We start from the raw sequence: 25,555 nt of genomic DNA, 5'->3' as shown, positions 1-25,555 counted from the left end.
ATTTTCAGATGAGTTTCGCCGCAACGTAGCGGGAGGAGAGTCACACTTTCGTTTTGTCATCCGAGCACAGTGATGTAGTACACTGCCAAAGCAGTAGGTGGCAGTAGGTGGCGAACATGAAGGCAATTTTCAACCAATCAGAACTTTAATGTGCCAATACACTTCCTGCAAAAAGAATTTCAACAAGGCGGGCGCCGCCATCTTTGCCTATTTACCCAATGCAGCACTTCTTTTTCAGCAAAGTGTAATAAAAGTGCAATAAACAAAACGGATACAGTCACTGTGTGTTCTGCCTCTCATTTGTTGATGAAACAAAACTAACATCAACACAAGTGACCACCAAGAGCGGATAGTTTAGTCTCAAAAAAGATCGGTGACGTTGTTAGCTACATTGTTAGCTGCATGCTAACCTGAATGGAATATGCCATTATAACAGTATAGCATTGTGGCTAGAAGCTAACGTTAGCTCACGCTAGTTAGCCAGCACCAAACTGATGATATTGGGAGCTATCCGTAGCTAGATAACATTAGAGACAACGCCGTGTGTATTAAACAAAGGTGAATAGATGACTGGGCCATTTTGTTTAATGCTTGTAAAGATTGAAAGAGGAGCTCTGAGCTAACAGGGTCTGATAGCTAACGTTAGCCAGCTGCTCATGCAATCGGTAATGCTAGCCGAATGAATGGATGTAAACTTTATTTAACATATTGCATAATGGGTACAATACAATACGGCTCAATACAAACAATTGTTAAGGGAATGCAGACTGTTGTAGCTTGGACTGGGGTCCTTATAACAATAACTTGACAACACATGGCAGCTATTTGGGACAGCTCTGCTGTCACCGGAAGGGCACGCAGATGGTATCTACTGCGCATGGGCGTTTTCGCAACAACGGCTCCGTGCAGATTACACGACTGTTGTCGGCGAGTTTTGGCGCTACTCTAAAACGGAAAACACAATTTTGCGTTTTCAGTAGGGCCACAACGTATCCGCCAAAAAACGCATTTCTGTGTAAAAGGGACAGCAAACGTATTCAAAAACGTATAAAAACGAGCACAAAAACACTGTAACAAGGGCCTATGACGACCGGCGCGGCCCGCGGATTTAGGCCTCAGAGGACAGCAGAAAGTAAACAAACCGATGTACTTTCAAAGAGCTTTATATATCATTTATAGTATTGCTATCTGTCCATTCTCATTGTCACTCGAGTGCATAAACCGTGCATTCATAATGGCTTAAAGAAAATAAAAATCCATCGGTTGGTTGTCATTTTATAGCGTCGTGAATATAAGGTTTATCCCACTTTTCGTCTCGTCTTTTTTCCCGGGAGCTAGATAATAGGCTAAACGTTGGCGCAGTTATATCAAACGCCATTTCTGCTGTATATATACGAATGAAATAAAACAAACTGCGTAGCATCCGGACTATTACAGAGCATCTATGGATGAAATGGGGGCGGCGGGGAACGCCGATTACTATTATTGATACGCAATACAGTGTGCGTTCAATATAGCATTTTCATTGTTTTATAACGTAACGTGATTGGTCAATGTCCAATCCAGCTGTAATTTAGGGTAATATTATCCTACCGTCAGGCCATGTGATCGCCGGCAGCATTTCCTCACCACTCATCGGATTCTGGTAGATCGATATGCACATTGGCTAATCATAAATCCCATTATTCCACGCTGAAAAAACCGCTCGCCAAACTGATCCAAGATCAGATTTTTTCACATTGATACTGCAGTGGAGCGATGGCGCCCCTAAGCGGGTTTGGCCGGTACTGCATGTTTCGAAAATCAAATATCTGAAAAGATGCTGGTAGTGGATCGGGTACCTAAGAAGCGCTATAAATATGGAATAAAACAATAACAACTTGTCACGTATATACTCGTGGCTCTGGTCCACATCGCTCTTTTTCGTAACGCGTATATATACGTGGACGGACGGCATAGTGTTAAGAATGAGTGGGATTCATCATTCAACACAGCTGGGTAAGAACAGATTTGGACGTTAAGAACGGGTTTATGAATGGCGGAGCTGAGCGATCATGGAGTAGACGTGTTTCACATGAGCTCCCTTCTACCGTGCTGAATATACGTTTCTCCCCATTAGTCTTTATTTTATTTTTATTTGTTTTTTTATTTGTTTGCTAGGTCGTCGTGTTTAGTATACATTCATCGACTTTTTTCGACTTTCTATGATGGCGGGGGTGGAAACCAGAGCCATGAAACCAGGCGCCACAACCAGCAAGCCGGCACCGCCGAGCCTGGCCGCACCGTCTCCCGCTGTCGGGGAGTTAAGCGAAGCTGTGCTCTTGGTCATGACCAAGCTACACGCAGACTCTGAGACACGCATCGCTGAAGCACAGAAGAAAGTGTTGGCGGATTTCTGTATCAGCCTCCATCGTGAGATATCAGAAGAAATACGGCTGGCGGTAGTCCCGCTGACAGACAAGATGGAGACGATTCACGCTGCCTCATCGGCTAATGCTAACGAACTAGCCATGCTAACAACGGAGGTATCATCACAGTGTGAGAAGATGGCGGGTCTTGAATCCGCCCTGCTGGCTAGGCAGGCTGAAGTCAACAAACTACAGTCGGCAATGGAGGAGATGCAGTCCCGGGATAGACGCCACAACGTCAGGATTGTTGGAGTACCGGAGACCAGCGGTGAGGGCCGTCTCTCTGAGACCGTGCCCGAACTGCTGCAGAAGATACTAGGGACGGACGTCCTCCCTATGCCTCCTATCTGTGAATCGGCCTACAGAGCGGGCAGGTTTTCTCCCGGCGTGAACAAAGAGCCGAGGCCCATCATAGTCAAGCTGAACAGACTCCAGCAGAGGGAACTCATCATGCGGTCGGCTCGTACCAGAAGGGGTAATCTGAGGCTTGGCGATCACAAAGTAGCCATTTTTGAGGACTTTACACCGGAGGTTCAAGCACAGAGAGCCAAATACAAGGTGGTCCTGACTAAGCTATGGAAACTAGGCCTGAGGCCCACGTTATTCGCTCCCGCGAAATTATCTGTGTTGGAGAAGGTCGGTGGTCAGCGTTTGTTTTGGTCGTTGGCTAAAGCGAAGGAATATCTCGCGGAGACACCCGAGTCTGTTGCTTGATATCTATGGAGGGTGAGTGACTTGGCGGTTTGGGCCTATATACATTGATTAGGTCGACTATTCACAAACACTTGCTGTCATGCCCAGACATGCTAACTGTCCTCTGCCCATCCAACTAGCGGGGCTTCCCAATGACTTCTGTTACTTGCTAAAGCTGACCTCATGGTCGTACTTGTGTATCGCCTCTTTGGAAGCTAACGAGCTAGCTGAACAATGTACATAATAGGCTAACGTGCTATCCGGATTCATCACTAGCTCACGCGCTAGCCTCGGGCTATCCAGCGGGCTTCGTCTATGGTCTGCGCTGAGACATTCGAGACCCGTTAATGGTTACGTATTTTGGTTGCTGTTGCTGTTCAAAGGGACATTAGTTTGCACAATTCAAGAGTGACCGAATCCCTAACTAACTTCTGGTATGCTTTTATTTTTATATCCAGGTTGTTTTGAGCTTTGGGATCCAAAGTAGATGCCAAGGTCGGTTGAATATGCATATACAATATATGATAACAGGTTGGGTCGGGTATGGCTTGCACTTCATGGCTATATGGTTATATGGCTGGCACTCTAGCCATTACCCTCTTTTCCTTTCTTTTTTCTTTCCTATTGTCGCTGTTTTTATGTCATCTGTATGCGCGATTTAAATGTGATGCGATTCTACCTTGGACTAACTGCTGATTCGCCTTAATTTAGTTTTGAATTTTCCGTGAGCCACTTATGCTATAACGTTGCGACATTAATATGCAGACTACAAGGTAGATGGTTACAGGGTTGATGCTGAGTAATTATATAATAATTATTGTCGCTGTTTTAATGGCATTTGAATGAGCAATTTAACTGTGATTCGATCCTACCTTGGACTAACTGCTCCGACCGATATCTTTATTGAAACAATGTATGATAACAGGTGGTGTCAGGTGTTGCCTATTACCATCCCCGGATTAATTAATGAATGTGTTTAATTCTATTCTTACATAGGTTATGTCATTTCAGCCGTTGTGCCTGATCAGAGGGACAGCTAAAGGGGTGCACTTTGACCATAACCTTTTTTTCCCTTCCCTTTTTTTTGTCATGGTTTAATTGACACTGTTCACACAATTTTGCACATTTAACCTGTGACCCGATACTGCCTTAGACTATCGGCTGGGATGCTTTCATTTAATTTCGTTTTGAATTTTCCTATACCCTTTTGGGCCATAACAATGCGACGTTGAAGCGCAGATTCGGAAATAGATGGCCGCAGGTTGATGTGGAGTTATTATTTAATAATGGCTATTTTTACCATTATGGTTCTCTCATGTTGGGGCCAGGGCTCAGGTGGGTTTCGACCGATATCTTTATTGAATTTTATTTTTATTATTATTTGTGTTTATTGGACTAGTGGGGGTTTACTCAGGGGTTTATCTAGAGGGGGGTTGGAGTGGGGAGCGTCTTATTGATCCATGTCTCTAGTGGGAAGTGATAAGAAGATGACCATCCTCAGGGGATGGGGCATAGGGTGGGGATTGGAGAGTGGGTATAGGGGGCCTTATAATAGGACGGGTGGGATAGGGTTTAGAGTAGAAGGAGGGGGGGGTTGTAGCTGGGGTGGTATTTTTATGTGTTTTATGTACCGTTGTCTTATATGTGTGTAATCGTTCCTCCTCTGAACTCCTGGGATTGACCGTCCGGGCCCGCCGGGATCAGCACCACTGTACTCAGCCTGGCTGCACTGGTATGTTCTCTATGCATTTATACAAGCTCGACCATGGCTAAATTGAATATTTTAATTTGGAACGCAGGAGGGCTTAACGCCCCACACAAGCGTGCCAGTGTCCTTTGGCTATTGAAGAGGAGAAATATTGACCTTGCTCTCCTTAGTGAAACGCATTTATTGGTAGGTGACGTGTCAAGACTGGCAAATCGGCAATATCACTTTATCTCCTCATCCTCAGCCGATGATAAGACGAAAGGAGTAGTCATAGTTACAAGACGTAACCTTGATATCAAAATCTTGGATGTATGGTCGGACACGGAGGGAAGGATTACTATAGCAAAAGTTGAATTCTTGCATAGGAAGATGGCTATAATAGCATTGTATGCTCCTAACACATTTGATTCAGCGTTCTATAATACAATCACGAAGAATATGTTGGAACTTAATGGATACGCTCTCATTGTGGGTGGCGATTTTAATGCGTGCTGGGATGCGGAGATGGATAGGTCCGGGCCCTCTGAAACGAGCGACCAGAAACGGGCCTCTAAGGCCCTTAGGATGTGGGCCAAAGACACAGGGCTCACAGACCTTTGGCGCTTATGCAACCCCACCCTCAAAGATTACTCTCACCTGTCAGCCAGACACAAAAGCTTCTCTCGAATTGACTATGCATTCGCGTCCCCTAATATGTTTGATAGTTTCGATGTCTCATTGGTTCCCTTGGCTCTCTCAGACCACAAGGGGATTTTCCTTACGGCAACCTTTGGCAGGCTCTCCGCAAGAGCTCCCAGATGGCGTTTTAATTCGACCTTGCTAAAGAACGATGACTTCTGTTCTGAGTTCAGGAGTAAACTAGCTGAATTTTTGCAGATCAACGTTGGCACAGTAGAAGACCCTAGGGTCCTGTGGAACGCATTGAAAGGATTCATCAGGGGTCATGTCACACTATTTGCCTCCAATTTGCGAAAATCCCGGTCAAAAAAGCTAGAAGGACTGGAATCATTATATGCGGACCTATACGCATCCTTGCAAACTGACTATAATGAACGACTAAACACACAACGTAAGATAGTCAAAAAAGAAATAAACTCCATACTTAAACAACAGTCTGAGTTCTTGATACATAGGACAAGACAAAATTACTATTTTCACGGCTCCAGACCTAGCCATCTATTGGCAATGAAAATACGCTCAAATGATCATTTCTCGGATATCCCCTCGATTAGGACGAGCCAGGGTGCAGTCACTACTGATTCGAAAAAGATCAATGACACTTTTAAAGAGTTTTACTCACAGTTATATAGCTCAGAGGGTAATCTGGATGACTCTAAATTTGAATCGTTCATTGGCGGGCTTGAGATACCCCACATTTCTGAGGAAGAGGCCAAGGAACTGGGGAGACCGATTACTCTCGTAGAATTGAGGGAGACGATTGTTGAAATGCAGAGGGGTAAGGCACCAGGCTGGGATGGTATTCCACCCGAAGTGTATTTAGCTTTCTGGGACCAACTGGGTCCATTGATGCTTGATATGATCAATTACGCTATCGAACAAGGGGAGTTCTCAAGAGATGTCAATATGGCGTTGATTTCTTTACTTCTCAAGAAGGACAAAGATCCCAATGATTGTGGTAGCTATAGACCCTTGAGTCTTCTCGGGGCCTATTTAAAGGTGTTTGCCAAGGTGCTGGCCCGTCGCCTGCAGAGATTTATGTCTGTATTGGTACACTGCGATCAAACTGGTTTTATCCCAGGGCGTCTGGCTGCAGATAATCTTAGGAGGCTGTTGCATGTAATCGATAACAGTAAAGACAATACAACTCCATCCACAGTTCTGTCTTTGGATGCCATGAAGGCGTTTGACAGACTTGAGTGGTCATACCTGTGGAAGGTACTTGAGGTCATGGGTCTTGGAAAGAGTTTTATTCATATGATTAAAGTCCTGTATGCCTCGCCGTCTGCGATGATACTGACAGGCAAAAACTGTTCCACACTCTTTCCAGTCTCCAGATCTTCTAGACAGGGTTGCCCTCTGAGCCCGGGACTGTTCGCGCTTTCCCTCGAACCTTTGGCCCAATTTATTAGGCAATCGGAGGACATCGTCCCCATAATGGTCAACAATACTCCACACAAAATTGCTCTCTATGCGGATGACCTGCTGATTTTCATGCACGACCCCTCCCGGTCGGCCACAAAATTATTGAGGATAATCGACGACTTTGGTAAATTGTCAGGTTTTAAGATTAACTGGAACAAATCAGCCTGCCTACCTCTTAATGAACTGGCCAAGGCGGTACGACTACCAGCTGATATCCCCATAGTAGAACATTTTAAATACTTGGGCATAGAGATATTCCCCACGCTGAACCAAACTACTAAGTACAACTTCACGGGTACTTATGATAAAATACGCCAGGATCTAGACAGGTGGTCGTCCCTTCCTAACTCCTTACAAGCCCGGGCTTCCATAATCAAAATGAACATCCTGCCTAGGATACATTTTATTAGCTCAATGCTCCCCCTGCCCCCTCCAATAGACCACTGGCGCAAGGTACAATCGTTGGTATCTAAGTTTGTCTGGAATAACAAACGCCCGAGAATCAAAAGGGCTACTACTCAACGTAGAAAACAAGATGGGGGCCTCGCAATCCCTGATTTTAAACTTTATTTCTAGTCCTTTTCACTGAGACCTCTGATGTGCTGGCTAGACCCTGTAGAGGCTGTATCGTGGCGCTCCTTAGAAGCGGCGGCGGTATCTCCGCTAAGATTGCAGGATGTAGTGTACTCCACTGTCTCTATTTCGAAATGCCGGCTGAGGTATGGACCGATCATAACTCACGTGATCCAAACGTGGCGTAATGTACAGAGGTCGTGTGGGGTTAAATGCCCTTGGCACCTGGACTCTCCAATTTTTAATAACCAGCAATTACTTGTTGGACACAAGCCGGTTAATATTCCTCAATGGCAAAGGAGGGGAGTGCATACTCTGGAGGATATTTATGATAAGAACGACCTCCGTGCGTTTCAGGACTTAAGAGAATTTTATGATCTTCCCGGCGAGTCCTTCTTTCTTTACCTTCAACTAAGGTCAGCACTGAGGGCGCATGGCGTACCGTGGGCTCAAGCCTTGCACCCACACCCCTTCCTCAGGCTCATAGTGGACAGGACGACATCCAGAGGGTTTGTCTCCGACTTTTATACGCTCTTAATTCAATCCGCGTATAAAAATGTATCATTGGATACAATCTGGCGTGTGGATATCCCGGAGTTGGACCCCGAGTTTGACTGGGATGATGTTTGGGCAAATGTGGCATTATCTTCCCGCAACCCCAATCACCAGCAAATTAATTTTAATTATATTCATAGGACCTATCTTACACCTAGGAAGCTATATGCTATGGGACTGATAACCGACTCTCGGTGCACTTTGTGCTCTCAAAAGGCCACTGGCACTTATATGCATATGTATTGGGATTGCCCACCAGTGGCCCGCTTCTGGAGGTCAATAACGGACAAACTTTCAGATCTGTGTGGCTTAACTATCCCATTCACAGCTGTTACGCTACTCCTGAACGATATAACGACACTACCCGCGCCCGTACAACTGAAAAGGGTTGTCCTAGCGGGCGTCACAGCAGCGAAGAAGCTAATAGCAATGAGATGGAAGGAGCCTGAGAAGCTTACAATGATTAACTGGTCCCTAACTCTATTGGATGTGATTTATCTTGAGATATCCACAGCCCGGGTGATTGGGGTGGGGCAGGCTGGAATTGACCTGTGGTTCGCAGCAGCTGAGAAGGTAAAGACCGCAGTGTGCAGCTGAGCGGGGTTGGGGTGCGTGTTCGGGTGAGTCCGGCGGTCTCTTGGGAGGGGGAGGAGGAAATGTTTTTGTCTGTCTTGTCTTTTGTCTTGTCATCTTGAGTTTAGCTGGGGATATTATGGGGGGGCAGCTATTTAACTATTTCTTCACTGTTTGGCCACTTTTACACGGTCTCTGTGAGTCTATGGAACACCTCTACAGGTTTTTGTTTTTTCATGAAGGTTCATTGCTCTGTTTTCGGGTCGTGTTCTCAAAAAATGGTCCTTGTGGTGGATTGGAGATGTACGTTTTATTAATATAGGGTCACACGGCCGGGAATCGGGGCTGAACACTGGGAAAGACCATTTATTAGATAGTACCCCTTGGAATTAAATTTAGAAGGTTGAACTCTGTTTTCTTTTCTCTTGTCTGTATAATTGTTAGTCTGTATTATTATTATTGTTTTTGTTATTTTCTTGTGAAGTTCTATGTATTGTGATTGTGGTTAATGTGTTGTCTTGTTTCGTGTGAATAATAATAAAAAATTTGATCAAAAAAAAAAAGAACGGGTTTATGAATGAGGCGGTGGCTTTCTTAACACTGACTGCCACGCGCTTCTATCCATCAATGTATGATCACTGCCACCAGTCTAAGCCTATGGAGATGTTCACCTTCTTTGCTATAACTTTTTTAATTGTATTGCTAAATTGACATTACTTTTTCTTTTTTATCCACTTTTTCTCCCATTTTCTATATTTTTCTCCCATCCCAATTTCATATCATCCAATTCAACCCTCCCCTGTCACGAACGCTGTTTCTTGCCTCCCACAAGCCGGCTGCAATGTGGACTAAAGGCCTCTGCATGCTACAGCAAATTCAAAGCAACTTCGACACAACATCGACAAAGCAACGGTGTTGCAGACACTCTACCTTTATGCTTCTGCAAAATCAACGCGCAGCCTATGTAACATTGTACCCCGTATGTAGCTAGGTTCCCTAGATAGATGACGCTTCCCTTCTCAACCAACCCATTGATAAAAGCAGAAAAATAAGCATCATTTTTACTTCCGGGCGGGGGGTTTCAAAATAAAAGAGCGAGTCTAAAAGCACCGTAAATACGTTTATTTTTTACAATATCTAACGTTACACGAACCTAAACTAATCTAAAGTTAGTTTAGGTTCGTGTTAACTTTGGATAATGTACAAAATAAACGTATTTCCGGTGATTTTAGACGTCGCTCTTTTATTTTGAAAACCCCCGACCGGAAGTGTTATAGTGTCTGTTGCTAGCAGCTTCACTTTCTGTGCTTTTCGAGCTAACGTTACCGTAACATCATTAGTTTCCAATGGAGAGGACCTCGGCTCACATGCAGCTCAAACTACCTATTGGAATAAATTACTTGATTGATGTTTAACTTGTCCCTGTGTGTGTCCAGTCATTTCGACTAGCAAACGTTGTATTTAACGTTACCTCAGGACGGATACCATTGTATTTACTTGGTTAGCTATGTAGCTAGCATTTTGAATAGACCCAATGCTAGCTGGCTGGCTACATCTTTATTTACTAAATTATGGAGGCTTTTTAATCGTCAAGGTAAGAGAGGATTTGTCATGATCAACTGAAGGCGTATGCTATGGAACAATATGTGCTTGGGTTTTCAGAAAAAGGCGAGCTATGTGACGCTGATTATTTAGCGTCAACGCTGGCTTCAACAATGGAGGATATTATTCTCTGCGGGACTAATATTATTCTATGACAGCCCCGCCCCCATTCGCTAACCAACCAATCACTGCTACGCAATATCAACGCAACGGTTGTTCAGATTAGATTCTGGGGACATGTACGCAACGTCCAAGCAACACAGTCTACAAGACCCTCTAAAACAACCGCGCTGAAATCGCGCCGATGTTGTGTTGCAGTTGCTTTGAAGTTGCTGTAGCATGTAGAGGCCTTAAGGCTATGGTTAGACTAGTGTATTCCTGGCGTTTTTTTATACGTTTTTGACGACGTTTCATGTCCTATCTACACAGAAACGCGTTTTTTGGCGTTTTTTTGTGGATACGGCTGAAACGCAAAATTGTGTTTGCGTTTGGAGATACGCAAAAAAACGAGTCGACAAACAGCGTGTAGTCAGCACGCTAGCCGTTGTTGCGAAAACGCCCATGCGCAGTAGATACCATCTGCGTGCCCTTCCGGTGACAGCAGAGTGTGTGTGTGTGTGTTTGGGACAGAGCTCCGTGTCCCAAATAGCTTCAGCTACCATGTGTTGTCAAGTTATTGTTATAAGGACCCCAGTCCAAGCTACAACAGTCTGCATTCCCTTAACAATTGTTTGTATTGAGCCGTATTGTATTGTACCCATATGCAATATGTTAAATAAAGTTTACATCCATTCATTCTGCTAGCATTACCGATGGCATGAGCAGCTGGCTAACGTGAGCTATCAGGATTCAGACCCTGTTAGCTCAGAGTTCCTCTTTCAACTTAAGAAGCATTAAACAAAATGGCCCAGTCATCTATTCACCTTTGTTTAATACACACAGCGTTGTCTCTAATGTTATCTAACTACTGATAGCTCGCGATATCATCAGTTTTGATGCTGGCTAAGTAGCGTGCATTAGCTTCTAGCCACAATGCTATATTGTTATAATGGCATACTCCATTGACGTTAGCATGCAGCTAACAATGCTACAATGCTACCGATCGTTTTTTAGCCTAAACTATCCGCTCTTGGTGGTCACTTGTGTTGATGTTAGTTTTGTTTCATCAACAAATGACAGGCAGAACACACAGTGAATGTATCCGTTTTGCTTATTGCACTTTTATTAGGCTTTGCTGAAAAAAGAATTGCTGCATTGAGCAAGATGGTGGCGCGGCATAGGCGCCTGCCTTATTGACATTTTGCTGGAGCTTCCAGGAAGTGTATTGGCACATTCGTTCTGATTGGTTGAAATTGCCTTCATGTTTGCCACCTACTGCCACCTACTGCTTTGGCAGTGTACTACATCAGTGTGCTCTGGTGACAAAAACGAAAAAAAAACGAAAGTGTGACTCGAGGCGCATGACGTCGCGGCGATACGCGGCGATGCGTATAAGAAAACAATACGAAGATGATACGAAAGGTGTAACCTCAGCCTAAGTCACCTGCGCAGCTCGATCTGTGTCGAGGAGTAACGCGTGGGAGGCTCACGCTGCCCCCGACACTTCCTGATTCTACTGCGCAGGCGCACCAACCGACCTGTAGGAGTCGCTGTCCACAACGCCCGATCCCCACCCATCAGTTTCCCACCCCCTAATACGGCCAATGTGTATTAGTATGAACGACCAGCTAAACTGAAAGCAATGTGAAGCGCTGGGCTTGAACAGGCGAGCCCAGCGTCTCCGCATTCGTGGCGAGCGCCTTGCCCACTACGCCACGTAGCCGCCCCGGTACTAAATTGACATTACTATGGCCCATTCAACATCGATTATCTATCGTTCAGGATGTAGGAACGTTATACTTTTTCATTCATAGATTCTTCCAAAAATAGCTTCTAGAATAATATGTTTTTATCGTTTTCTGCAGTAATTCATAGAAAGTGAGTTATAGGCATAAACGCATATATATATCATCAACTGCCGTTTATTGCCGGTACACGCTATATAAAACAATTCAACAGTACATGATCGTAGTATGGGTGATATATTGATCAGAGCGGTTTGCATTGAAAAGAATAAACAATCAAGCTGAAAGTAACGTTACTGTCCTCTTACCGTTCGCAGATGAGACTGGAGGAAAAAGATCCCACTTATTTGACGTCGATCGACTAGATCCATTTCCGGTTTGTATGGCGCAATAAACGCCCAAATCATATCAATTATTGAGTTATGGCAGCGATCCATATAGACGGATGTGTCTAGAGGGAGATTCAGTGTTCAGAATAACAGAACATGAGGTGAGGAGGACCTTTAAGAAAGTGAATATCAGGCAGGCAGCAGGACTGGACGGCATCCCCGGCCGCGTCCTAAAAGTCTGTGCCGACCAACTGGCCCCGGTATTCACTGACATCTTTAACCCGTCCTTAGAACAGGCTGTCAACCCCATAGATATCTATAGAACACTAGATAGCTTAAGGCGGAGTCACCAGCGTCACTGAACCGCCGCCATCTTGCCAGGGGCAGCCTTGAGTGAGAGTGAGTGAGCTGCACAGACAAAAATACTCATAACTCGCTGAAATATTGACGGATTTACAAACGGTTTGGTTTGCTATAAACATCAAAGATGTAGTTATGATACTGCATACTTATAAAAAAAAAATCTTTAAAGATGTTTTTTTTTTTACAAACCGCTTGAATCCAGCCACGTTAATAATGCTTGTAATAAACCAAACCGTTTGTAAATCCGTCAATATTTCAGCGAGTTATGAGTATTTTTGTCTGTGCAGCTCACTCACTCTCACACAAGGCTGCCCCTGGCAAGATGGCGGCGGTTCAGTGACGTCGCTCTCCATTGGCCGGCAGCGCGGGCAAGCTATCTAGTGTTCTATATATATCTATGGTCATCCCCACCTGTCTGAAGAAGTCCACCATCATCCCTGTACCCAAAAAATCTACGCCCGCTTGCCTCAACGACTACCGCCCTGTAGCTCTCACCTCCATAGCCATGAAGTGCTTTGAGAAGCTAGTGAAGGGCTACATCTGTTCCTCCCTCCCCATCAACCTGGACCCCCTGCAATTTGCATACCGATTACCGCCCTAACAGGTCCACGGAGGACGCCATAGCCCATGTGCTGCACACAGCAGCATCACACCTGGACAAGAGGCAGGGGAACTATGTGAGAATGCTGTTCATCGACTACAGCTCAGCATTCAATACCATAGTCCCCTCCAAACTCATAGCCAAGCTGGGCTTGAACTATGACCTCTGCCAGTGGGCCTTGGATTTCCTGACGGGCAGACCCCAGGTGGTAAGAGCAGGCAACTGCACCTCCTCATCCATCACGCTCAACATAGGGGCCCCCCAGGGCTGTGTTCTGAGCCCCCTCCTCTACTCCCTGTACACACATGACTGCTTGGCACAGCGGAACAACAACACAATCATCAAATTTGCTGATGACACAGTAGTGGTGGGCCTGATCTCTGCCAACGACGAGAGGGCCTACCTGGAAGAGGTAGAGAATCTGTCACAGTGGTGTCAGGAGAATTGCCTCTCCCTGAACGTCAGCAAAACAAAAGAGATGATTGTGGACTTCAGGAAGTCGGGGGTCAAGGACTACAGCCCCCTCAGCATCGACGGGGCACCGGTTGAGAGAGTGAACAGTTTCAAGTACCTCGGAGCCCACATATCCGAGGACTTGACATGGACCACACACATTGAGTGTTGTGAAGAAGGCACGACATCGCCTCTACTTCCTCAGGCGCCTAAGGAAGTTCCAAGTCAGTCAGAAGATCCTTAAGAACTTCTACTCATATACAATAGAGAGCATCCTGACTGGCAACATCACCTCCTGGTTTGGGAATAGCACTGCACAAGACCGTAGCAGACTACAAAGAGTGACACGTTCAGCCGAACGCACAATTGGAGGGGGGCTTCCCACCCTCCAGAACATTTACAACAAGCGGTGCAGGGGTAAGGCTAAGAGAATCATCAAGGACTCCAGCCACCCGAACAACTGCCTCTTTGAACTGCTGCGGTCAGGCAAGCGATACCGGAGTCTCAAGGCGAGCACAGAAAGACTCAGAAGAAGCTTCTATCCCCAGGCCATCAGGCTACTCAACGAACAATAAACACTATGCAACAACCATCAAATGCACACAGCACACACACCCACACTCACTTTAAACAAACAACACACTGCAGCACCCACTCTCCACACTTTAGACCACCTAAACACACTTTATATTTATTGGTAAAGGATTTGCACTACAACTCGTACACCTTACTGTAAATTGTACCTCATCCCATTTCTGCTTTGCACTATATAGTATTGTATATTAGTACATGCATAGTATATTGTATGGTAACTCAGTTACTTCTATTCTGCATCGAACATTGTACATATGTCTATACTGAACACTGTGACCTCTATTTTTACTTCTATTTTACATGCTATACTATTTTATTTCATACTCATCTTGTCTAGCACAGTCTCTGGAGCGTAACAGTAAGAAGCATTTTGTATAAAAGTATTCTGTACTTCTGTATGACAACTATTAAAGAAACTTGAACTTGAAACTTGAGTCCCGCAACTATATGTGATTGCCGGACGGATTTCCCAGATGCACCGAGATCACCAGATCCATTTCCGGTTGTAACTCGCCCGATCATCCACCAGGCGGTGGTATTGAAGTGTTGCACTGTCTCAGCAGAGGCTGGGTGGCAGAATTATGAATACCATGGCGAAAAAATGAAATATGATCTCAATAACGTTGTACAGCGTGGTTTGGCAGAATTCGCAGACCAGCCAACCCGTCGTACGCCGTTTATGGCGGTCAATGTGTTAACAGACAGTTGAGAGAAAATATAAGAAAAATATATAAGAGTATTGGTGAATGAGGCCTATTAACTCTGCCCTCCCCGGAAGACATCTCCAGCTCCTGCTGCCTTAACTGTGCCAAAATCATCATCAAGGACTCTTCCCACCCAGCACATCACCTTATTGACCTGTTGCCCTCTGGCAGGCGCTAGATTAATGTAGGGCTGGGCAATATGACGATATTATATAAATATCGGGTACAGTTCATTAACGATACACTTTTTTTAACGTATCGTGGATATCGTGATGTTTTGCCCAAGAGGATTGTGTCGCGTCAATCTGGTCCACCCCGTTCAAACTTTTGAACAACGCCGCTCCCACACACGCACTACTGCATCAACGTTAGTACGTATGATTAACAAAGGCATTCGTTTTGTGGCATCAACATTATATAGTTACACGTTATATAGTTACACATCAGCGTATTTACCCAAACATAGCAACGTCCAATGACGACATAGATAGCAAGCGTTACTGTTCATATCTCAGTCCGTGCCGAGTTGTGCGTGCCCATTCTGCGGTCTGTTAATAAAGTTTTCAATCAGACAGATGTATGGAAAGGCTTTTATTATAACATTTGTTGCAGTAAAATCATTATGCCTCGTTGTCATGCTGCGGTGCGCTAGTAATCACTCGTCGGCTGCGGTGAGCTGTTGTTGTTGTCGTTGAGCTGAGCTCTCGTTAAAATCAAGGAGGGCATTCAGGAAGTAAAAAAAATAATAGCGCTGCTTGCCGATTGGTGCTAAGAACAGCAGGGCGGGTACAAGCGGTGTGACGTAATTGGCAGACTCGACTGTCAATCAAAATTATTATGTTGCCGGCTGAATGATTGAACGAATGAACGTTATTAACGATTGCAGAATGGGTACAAACAATACAGTACAGCTCAATACAACAACAGTGGACTGACTGGAGGATGAAGACCAGAAAAAGACTTTCGGCTTTTTTACATAAGGGTCCTCCATTTTCAATTCATCAAAACATTTAGAGACATACAATTGTTAAGGGGATGCAGACCAGCGAAAGACTTTCGTCTTGTTTACATCAGGGTCCCCCATTTTCGATTCATCATATTTCATATCTAAATTATATAATATCTCATTGCTAAATATATGCAATATATAATCTAATAATCCAATAATCTAAATCTAATATATAATATAAAAATGCTAAATGCATGGGTATTTTATTTTGTCTTTAATGTTAGCTTGCAAACTCAAATACTGTCTTGGTAAGCCTCATAATGAATTGTTTGGGGAAAAAAAGAAAAACATCGTGATGCGTATCGTGTATCGCCGAAAGGTCAGAAAATATCGTGATATCATATTTAGGCCATATCGCCCAGCCCTAGATTAATGTATATTGTAGTTGTCCCGTTTACTTTGTTTTTAACTGCACTGATCAGGAGTAGCACTCATAATTTCATTGCATTATGTACAATGACAATAAAGCTTTCAATTCTATTCATCTATTGCCTGGTTTCTTAAATTATGGGTCAAGACCCAAAATGGGCCGTGGGGCTTCTTCTGGTGGGTCCGCACATGACAACAGTAGTATGTTTGCGATAGGTTTCAATGAACCTGGGTCTCATGACGAGGAAAACAAAAGTCCTTTGGGTCCTCAAATTGAAAAGAAAAAGCAGCCAGGCTCTAGTCCAGTGTAAAGATTCACACCCTCAGGGACCATCAAATAGTAGTCTTTCAGTTTAAATTGTATCCAAAAGTTGAGAAGTTCTAATATTCTATTTAAATAAGATAAGGACCACTGATCAACATTCTCAGGTCCAGAACTATCTCCCAGCCCTAAGTTTGAGAAATGCCACTATGGTTATCTCTGGTTTCTCTTTGATAAAAGTTTTGATGCAGAAGATTGTGATTGTGTGTGTAAGTGCAAAACCCATTTGACGATACATGACAGTTGTTTGTCCTAAACAAGGACCCAGTGTCATGGATGAGAAGCACATTTCCTAGGAATGCATTTCAGCCACTAGGAGCAGAGCAGCGTGAGTGAGTGAGGATGAGTGAGTTACAGGATGAGTGAGTTACTGGTTGAGTGAGTATATCGCTGGGCATATAGATGCAACAGGTCAGTTATATATATAGTCTGCATCTTTGTTGGTCATCATGAACCGACCTGTCCAGGGGGTATGAAGTAGCCCTGAGGGGAGCCAGGAAATGAGAGCTGCTGCTGAGGGATCATCATCATCTGGGAACTGGGCGGGTAGACATGTGCAGGTCCCACAGCCCGCGGACCACTACTGGTCTGGACCCTGGGGGCACTGGTAGGCATGGCCGGCCGGTTCGGATAGTAAGGCTAAAGAATAGAGGGGGAAAGGAATGAGGAATATGTTAGACTGTGAGCTAATCTACAGCCTTGTGTGTGTATTTGACATAAGAAAATATGCAAAATCCTACTAAAACCATGTGCTGGAATGTGCTGGGGTATACGAGCAGAAAGAACTGCACCCACAGCCACTGCAAATGTGTGCAGCAAGTTCAGTTCTTGGGTTACACAAGAGTCTAAACTGTATAGAATTTAATTTCTCCCGACTCCCATTAAGGTTAGCCAGAGAGGAGGAAGAGAAAAGCAGTTACCTGTAGTGCTCTGTATCCACCCTTCAGCCGCACAACATATGCACAGAAAGCAAGAGAGAGGGAGTGAGATAAGTGTGAAAATGAGGACAAGAGAGAACGTGGAAGGTTGAAATGACAAAGCGCAAGAATGGAAGAGTATGAGAAGCAGCAGTATCATCAGCCATAAACAGTTAGCTCAAACAACCATGTATCTTAGCACATGCAACGATCACTGACCAATAGGGATGTCCTGATCATAGTAGTTTAATAATGAGTATCTGCTGATACAGAGTCCCGATCAAAGTAATTTAATATCAAGTATCTGCTGATACAGAATCCTGATCAGTTATCCTGACTGAGTTATAGAAATCCATACCCAACTACCCATCTTGTCCGAATCTGGAGAAGACGGTAAGCGCATTTCTCACAATGTTGATGCGGCCCTTTAATGGTTATAATAAATTTTTTAACAATAAAGGATCAGAATTTGATCGGGTTAATATACCCGATACAGATCAAATACAATATGGCATGATCGATTCCGATCCGTCTGATTGGGACATCCATACAGATGAATAAATATAGAAGTGGGTTTAAAAATAAAAATAAAAAGGATGCACCAATGAGGTCTACACATAGTACCAATCCGATTCATTTACCTCTCAAACGCTACCCTCTTTTCTTGATCCTCCAATCACAACTGTGTTGTTAATAGTTGTCATGGTAGGATCAAGATAAGAGAGGAACTTGATAGATCAGTCAATACTGAACAGTATAAACTTCCTTTGAGGTCATGGGATAGAAATTAGTTTGTTTATTTATTTTAGAATTCTATTTAAAAGTTGCTTTATGTGCCAAAAATGCTTTACTTCTGATGTCACGCATGGCTTTTTGTATCAGTTTAGCATTGGGGAAATTCTCTTTTAATTAAGGCTCATTAATGCTACGGCGCTCAATGCTTGGTTAACTGTTGCTCGACAGAAAAGACACATTTTTTCTTTTTTGTATTATCTTTTTCCCCCTCCTTTTCCCGTTTTTCTCCCATCCCAATAGGGCTGGGCGATATGGCCTAAATATGATATCACGATATTTTCTGACCTTTCGGCGATACACGATACACATCAACAATGTTTTTATTTTTTTCACCAAACAATTCATTATGAGGCTTACCAAGACAGTATTTGAGTTTGCAAGCTAACATTAAAGACAAAATAAAATACCCATGCATTTAGCATTTTTATATTATATATTAGATTTAGATTATTGGATTATTAGATTATATATTGCATATATTTAGCAATGAGATATTATATGATTTAGATATGAAATATGATGAATTGAAAATGGGGGACCCTGATGTAGACAAGATGAAAGTCTCTCTGGTCTGCATCCCCTTAACAATTGTATGTATTGAGCTGTACTGTACCCATTCTGCAATATGTTAATACAGTTTTAAATCAATCAATCAATAAATAGCATTTTAGCATTTTTATGAAACTACTGTATATTTGTATGTCTCTAAATGTTTTGATGAATTGAAAATAGAGGACACGAACGCAGAAACACGAACGCGTTGGTAAAAGCATAGACACGACCAGGACCCACCCCACCGGCTTTCCCACCCGCTGACACTGCCAATTGTGTCAGTATGGACGGCCGACCAAGCCGGAGGTGCCGCAGCTGGATTCGATCCCACTGTCTCTGAGGTGGTACAGGCGCTTAGTCCGCTGCGCTACCTGGCCGCCCACAAAATACTCATTTTTGACAGAAAGTGTCGCAAAGCTTTTCTTATATTATAATATTTTTTTATTTATTTTTTTTTTTTTTGCTTTGAAATATTATAGTAAAATATTTTGCACTGTTGTCGCATTTATCTTGTTGAAATCCTCCCACAGGTTCTTTTTACTACCACATATTTAATTGAGACCCTTTATTTGTTTATTTCAATTTTGCTGGAAATACATTGCTACGTCATTCAGTAACATTTGCAGAGCCTTATAACAAAGAGACCCTTTATTTGTTTATTTCAATTTTGCTGGAAATACATTGCTACGTCATTCAGTAACATTTGCAGAGCCTTATAACAAAAACATTATTACAGTCACCATTGTGACCAGTGGGATTAATTAATCAACTAATTTTATTATTTATTTTTCTATTTCATTGAACATTGCACATGTTAACCCTTTCTCTGCCACGCTTATATCCATCCTTGTAGCCAGTCTGCCAGCTCTATTTGTCTATGGAGATGTTCACCTACTTTGCAGGGCTATAACTTTTTAAATTGTATTGCTAAATTGACATTACTATGGCCCATTCAAAATCGATTAGCCATCGTTCAGGATGTAGGAACGTTTTACTTTTTCATTCACACATTCATACAAAAATACTGTCGAGTATAAATATGTTTTCATCGTTTTCTGCTGTATTTCATAGAACGTGAGTTATAGCCATTTATGCATATATTAGATCATCAAATGCAGTTTGATAGTGATTGACGCCAGATAAAACATTTCAATTGTACAAGGTCCTAAACGTCATGACTCATCATCTGCTGGTGACCGGAGGGGTGGGGGGTCGTTTATAATTCAATGACCGACGTTAAATGATTTACCGTATGTAGTATAGGTGATATATTGATCAGAGCAGTTTGTATCGAAAATGGTAAAGAAAAACGCTGAAACTCACCCCAGTCTCCTCGTAGCGTTGGGCGATGAGAGTGGAGCAAAAAAAATCGCTATTATGGGATGTTGATCTATGCGATCCATTTCCAGGTTGTATAATACTATATACGTCCAAATAATGTTGTTTATTGAGTTATGACAACGGATCGATTATCCAGTGTGTCAAGATGGAGTCCCGTGAGTGATAGCGAGTGGCCGGAGGGAATAGGGAGACACACCGGCTTCACAATTATCAACATCCGGTTGTAACTCGCCGATCGGCCACCAGGTGGCGGTGTTGAAGCGTTGGAGTTGAGCGGAGTCCTACAGCAGCAGTCAAGGATCCGTGGGTGAAATATGAATACCATGACAGAAATTTGAAATATTGATCTCAAAGACGCTGTAAAACGTCATTGGCAGATTACGCATGGCGAGGATTGACGTCTTAACACGTCATTGGCGAGAAAAGGGTTAACACTTTCTTCGCCAGGCTTATGTACATCATTATACCATCCTCTGCCAGCTCTATTTGTCTATGGAGAAGTTCCCCTTCTTTGCAGGGCTATAACTTTTGAAATTGTATTGCTAAATTGACATTACTATGGCCCATTCAACATCAAGTATCTATTGTTCAGGGTGTAGCAACGTTATACTTTTTCATTCACATATTCATACTAATTTACGGTCTAAAGTATAAGTATGTTTTTATTGTTTTCTGCAGCTTTCTGCAGAACGTGATTTATAGCCCTAAATGCATTATATTGATGATTGTATACAGTTTGATAGCGATCGGCGCGAGATAAAAAATGTCAAATGGACGTGCTTCTAGAAGTTACTACTTATCATCTGATGTTGACCGGATGGGGGGGGGGGGGGGGGGGGGGGGGTCGTTTATAATTCCGTGGCCAACGTTAGATGATTCATCTAGTGTGGGTGATATGATCATTAGAGCGGTTTGTATCGAACACGTAAAAAAAAAACGCTGAAACTCACCGTAGCTTCCTCGTAGCGTTGGGCGATGAGCAAAAATATTCCTATTATGGGATGTTGAAATATGCGATCAATCTCCAGGTTGTATAATAGTATATACCGGTACGTCCAAATCATGTTGTTTATCGAGTATTGGTAACGGATTGCTATCCATTGTGTCTAGCTCGATTCCCGGGACTATTAGCGAGTGATCGGACCGAATTGGAATGAGCACCAGCTTCCGTTTCCGGTTTCCGGTTTGGGCGATCCGCCGATCCGCCACCAGATGGCGCTCTTGAACCGTTTGAGAGTTGAGAGGGGATCAACAGTAGATCTCAAGTTCGGCGGAGAAATATGATTGCGATCACAGATTTTTGAAATATTGATCTCAATGACGTTACGGCGTCATTGGCAGAATTAGCATGGCGGGGAATGACGAGTTTAGGCGTCCTTGGCAGAGAAAGTGTTAAAAGCAATTTTTTTTACTCAAAATGTGAGTATTACCAAGTCAACTTGTGTTCTTAAAACAATGACAATAAACATAGTTTTATTAGGTTGAAATAATGTGGTTGTGTGCGTAAGGGATAATGTATGGCTACGAGGTCATTGTCGCAAAATAATTGACCGACAGAGTTTAAAATACAGAGGCGCCGCGCCGAGGTGTTTTAAACGTAGTGAAGGTCAATTATTTTGCGACAATGACCGAGTAGGCTATAAATTATCCCGCTTATTACATGGCTAACTTACTAACAATATACCTAATTCATTTGACAAATCGCAGTTGTTCTGTGGCTCTGTCAGCCCAAATAAAGTGATTATTATTATCGCGGGCAGCAGCCTCTGTTCTGGCTCCGCTGTGTTCTGGCTCCGCTCGTCGCTCCGCCCCCTGTCATCGCCGGCAGCACTGAATTGCACTGAAACAGTGTGTGTCAGTGGGCTTGATTGCCAACAGCTGCGCACTGCGGTCATTATTGAAAAAACAGCTTGGTTATTTTTCAATAATGACCGCAGTCGGGGGGCTATTGACCAATCACAAGCAAGCATTTCGGCGAATGTGAAAACGCCATGTAATAATTTCTGTTAACTTATTATGGATTGAAAACTGAAAACCTTAATGCACAGTAACTGAACTCAATATTTTTAAGTTCTGGTAACTTATTATTATTATTTTTTTACAGTGTAGTCTTGCGATCAATCAAAACTTATTTACACGATATACCTCACATTCACCCTCCATTCACATCCTGGTGTTCTCCATTAGGCCTGTAGGTGGAGCTATGACAGCACACGTACAGTACACACACCGATGGTGTGTGATGTGTGCAAAAATGAATGGGCAAATGTGAGTGAAATGGTCGCACTGTATGCAGCTGTTTGTCTGCATTGCATTCCCCCCCCCCCCCCCCCCCCCCCAACTCAGATTTAGGGTTGATACAAACATCATAATAATATTGTTAATAACAATAATGATGTAATAATGTAAAAATTATCATTAAAAAGACCTGATTATGAGAAAAGATTTACGATGCATGGAATATTGTTGAGGCACACTAGTTACAACTATATTTCAAACAGGCACTCCATGTCAAAAAGGTTGCTGACTCCTGGTATAAATTATAGCTCAGTTGTAGGTGTAACAGAATAATTGTATTAACTATTAATGAACCATTATTCAATAGCGTTTCAATTATAATGAATTAAATAATTGTATAAAGAATTTTCAATGTTCTGTCTAATAATATATTCCATTGCCTTTCCTATCTGTATCAAAGTCAAAATGTTGGTATCATAACACTACAAGATACAAAATAGGGCTGCACGATTAATCGATTTTAAAACAAAATCGCGATTTGGAATGATGCAATTATCAGGTTAGATTGTGTGTTGTGAAGTTTAGACTTCAGAGAGGGAGAGTAAAGTACAGAAAAAAAGGTACCGTTGGGTACCGGTATCGATTCCCAGGTAAAAAGAAACATTTTCAGGCTCGGTGTCCCAAAAGACCCACGTGTAGGCCAGATGCAAGCCGCATTTTACAATAAATCTCTGTGGGGCTGCTTAATTCTTTTTTTTATTATAATCGCAAATTTAATCGCAATCGCAATATCCGTCAGAAAAATCGCAATTCGATTATTTCCCAAAATCGTGCAGCCCTAATATAAAAGCAGCTTGACAACCGATATCCTTTGCGTCTAGTAGGCATGGGCCAATTTGTGATTTTGGTGGTATGTGCTATTTGCACAGATGTTTAGCCCTTGAATGAATTAATGAAAACTTTATTTAACAGATTGCAGAATGGGTACAATACAGTACGGCTCAATACACACAATTGTTAACACTTTCGCAGCCACTGGGGCCCTTCTAATATAATGATTGAGGGCCAGCTTTTGTAAACAAACATGTGGCTTTTTATACAGCTAAATCTATACTTTATAGTATTGCTATCTGTCCATTCTCATTGTCAATTGAGTGCATAAACAGTCCCTTCAAAATGGCTTAAAGAAAAAAAATGCATCAATAGGTTCTAATTTTATAGCGCCGTGAATATAAGCTTTATAGCGGATTTGGACTAGTATATTTTCTGGAAGGCTAGTTATAGAGCTAATAGCTGCTAACGTTATATCCAATGGCATTTCCGTTTTACAAATGCTACAGAAATAACTCAAACTGCATATGATCCGGACGATCCCAAAGCATGTATGCATGAAAGGGGGGGGGGGGGGGACGTCGTTTATTATTATTGATTACCAATAACCGTGTTTGTCTAAGTAGCCACATACGCTGGTCGGCTGGTTGAGTATCATAGCAAGCTCTGATCGGGCTGTAATTTACGTGAAAAAGATCTTACCATGAGCCGGTGGGATCCCCCCAAGCATTTCCCCGTTATCGATCGCCATCTGGTAGATCGATATGTCCATTGGCTGATGATAAATCCCCTTATTGCATGGTGAAATCTGCGATTCGAAACGTAATCCAAGCTACAGGCTGCAGATCCAGAATCGTGCTACTCAAATCTCCGTTGAAAGAAAACAAAGAGACTGATCCGTTCACCCACAGGGCACATTACAGTAGCACGATAGCGCCCCTAAGAGGATCTGGCCGGTATTGCACATTGTCGAATTCATCGAGTAGGGAAAATCTGCAGTGCCGCTCTGCGACCTTGAACAGGTTATTAAAATGGAATAAAAGCAATAACTTCCCACGGATATCTCCGTGATTCTGTCCACAACGCATGGATTCGAAAGCCGGATATATCCGTGCTTCGTCCCCAAAGTGTCAATGTTTTATAATCTTTATGTTAATTTATCATAAAAATTCTGTGCCCCCGAAAATCAATTAAAGGGGCAAAAAAAAGCCCTGGATTTTTTTTTTTTTTTTTTAACCCTGCCATGAATGCATGAAAGGGGGGGGGGAATAGTTTCTTATTATTGATTACCAATAACGGCATTCGGTTGGCCACAAATCGGTTAAAGGTCCCCTATTTTGCTATTCCTTTCACTATTTGGGCAATTTGACACAATTCCTGTGAGTCTATAGAACACATCTGTAAGTTTTTTTTTTTCAAAAAAAATCATTGTTTTGTAGTTCTAATCAAGTACTTTCGAGCAGCATTTTCTGCATTCAAGATTCCAAGCTGTTTTTGGATGGGCTCCGCCCATACTAGCAATGCGCTTTGAGTGACAATTCACCCACACAGCGTGATCCATACGAGAGAACGAGCGAGAGAGATCGCTCCGTGAGTGTGTGTGAGTGGCTTGACTCGTGATTGTGTGTAAATGCAGGTGGAGATAGAGACGGATAGAGGGAGAGATCACTACACGAGCGTGCATGTGCGCGTGTGTGAGCAGCTCGACTCACGATTGTGTGTAAATGCAGGGGAGACAGAGAGCCTCTCCGTCTCTCCCTCTACCCCCCCCCCCCTCCCTCTCTTTAGAGGAAGTGTCAGTGAAACCGCTTCCGCATTATTCCCAATGCTCCGTTGTTGAGCAAATTGTTGATTGTGGGCGGTGGCTTCAACCAGAGGGGGCTTAGATATGCAGATCAGGTCCTTGCCACGTAGGATAGCGAGTCAAATCAGAATGGCTTAGTTCACTGGGGGAGGATCTTGTCTCATCTGAATTAGAGCAATCCGCCAAAATGAGAATCTGAGACAGACATTGTTGATACAACCCCACATTGGTAGAAAACAATGCTAAAGTATATAGAGAGGTTGGTCATGCTGGT

At 43.1% G+C, this 25,555-nt stretch overlaps 1 protein-coding gene across 1 annotated transcript in view; it reads right to left on the bottom strand.

Moving 5' to 3' along the window:
- The window catches only part of eif4g1a (eukaryotic translation initiation factor 4 gamma, 1a), a 159,709-nt gene that overhangs the window by 112,670 nt on the left and 21,484 nt on the right, over positions 1–25,555 (bottom strand). Inside the window, exon 4 of the mRNA XM_084327679.1 lies at positions 17,263–17,442. Coding sequence (XP_084183805.1) covers positions 17,263–17,442 — 180 coding nt within the window. The remainder of the gene's footprint in view (positions 1–17,262; positions 17,443–25,555) is intronic.

The sequence above is a fragment of the Notolepis coatsorum genome (assembly GCF_963971535.1).
Source record: "Notolepis coatsorum genome assembly, chromosome: 13".
NCBI classification, from domain to species: domain Eukaryota; kingdom Metazoa; phylum Chordata; class Actinopteri; order Aulopiformes; family Paralepididae; genus Notolepis; species Notolepis coatsorum.
This window is presented reverse-complemented; position numbering and strand designations above follow the sequence as displayed.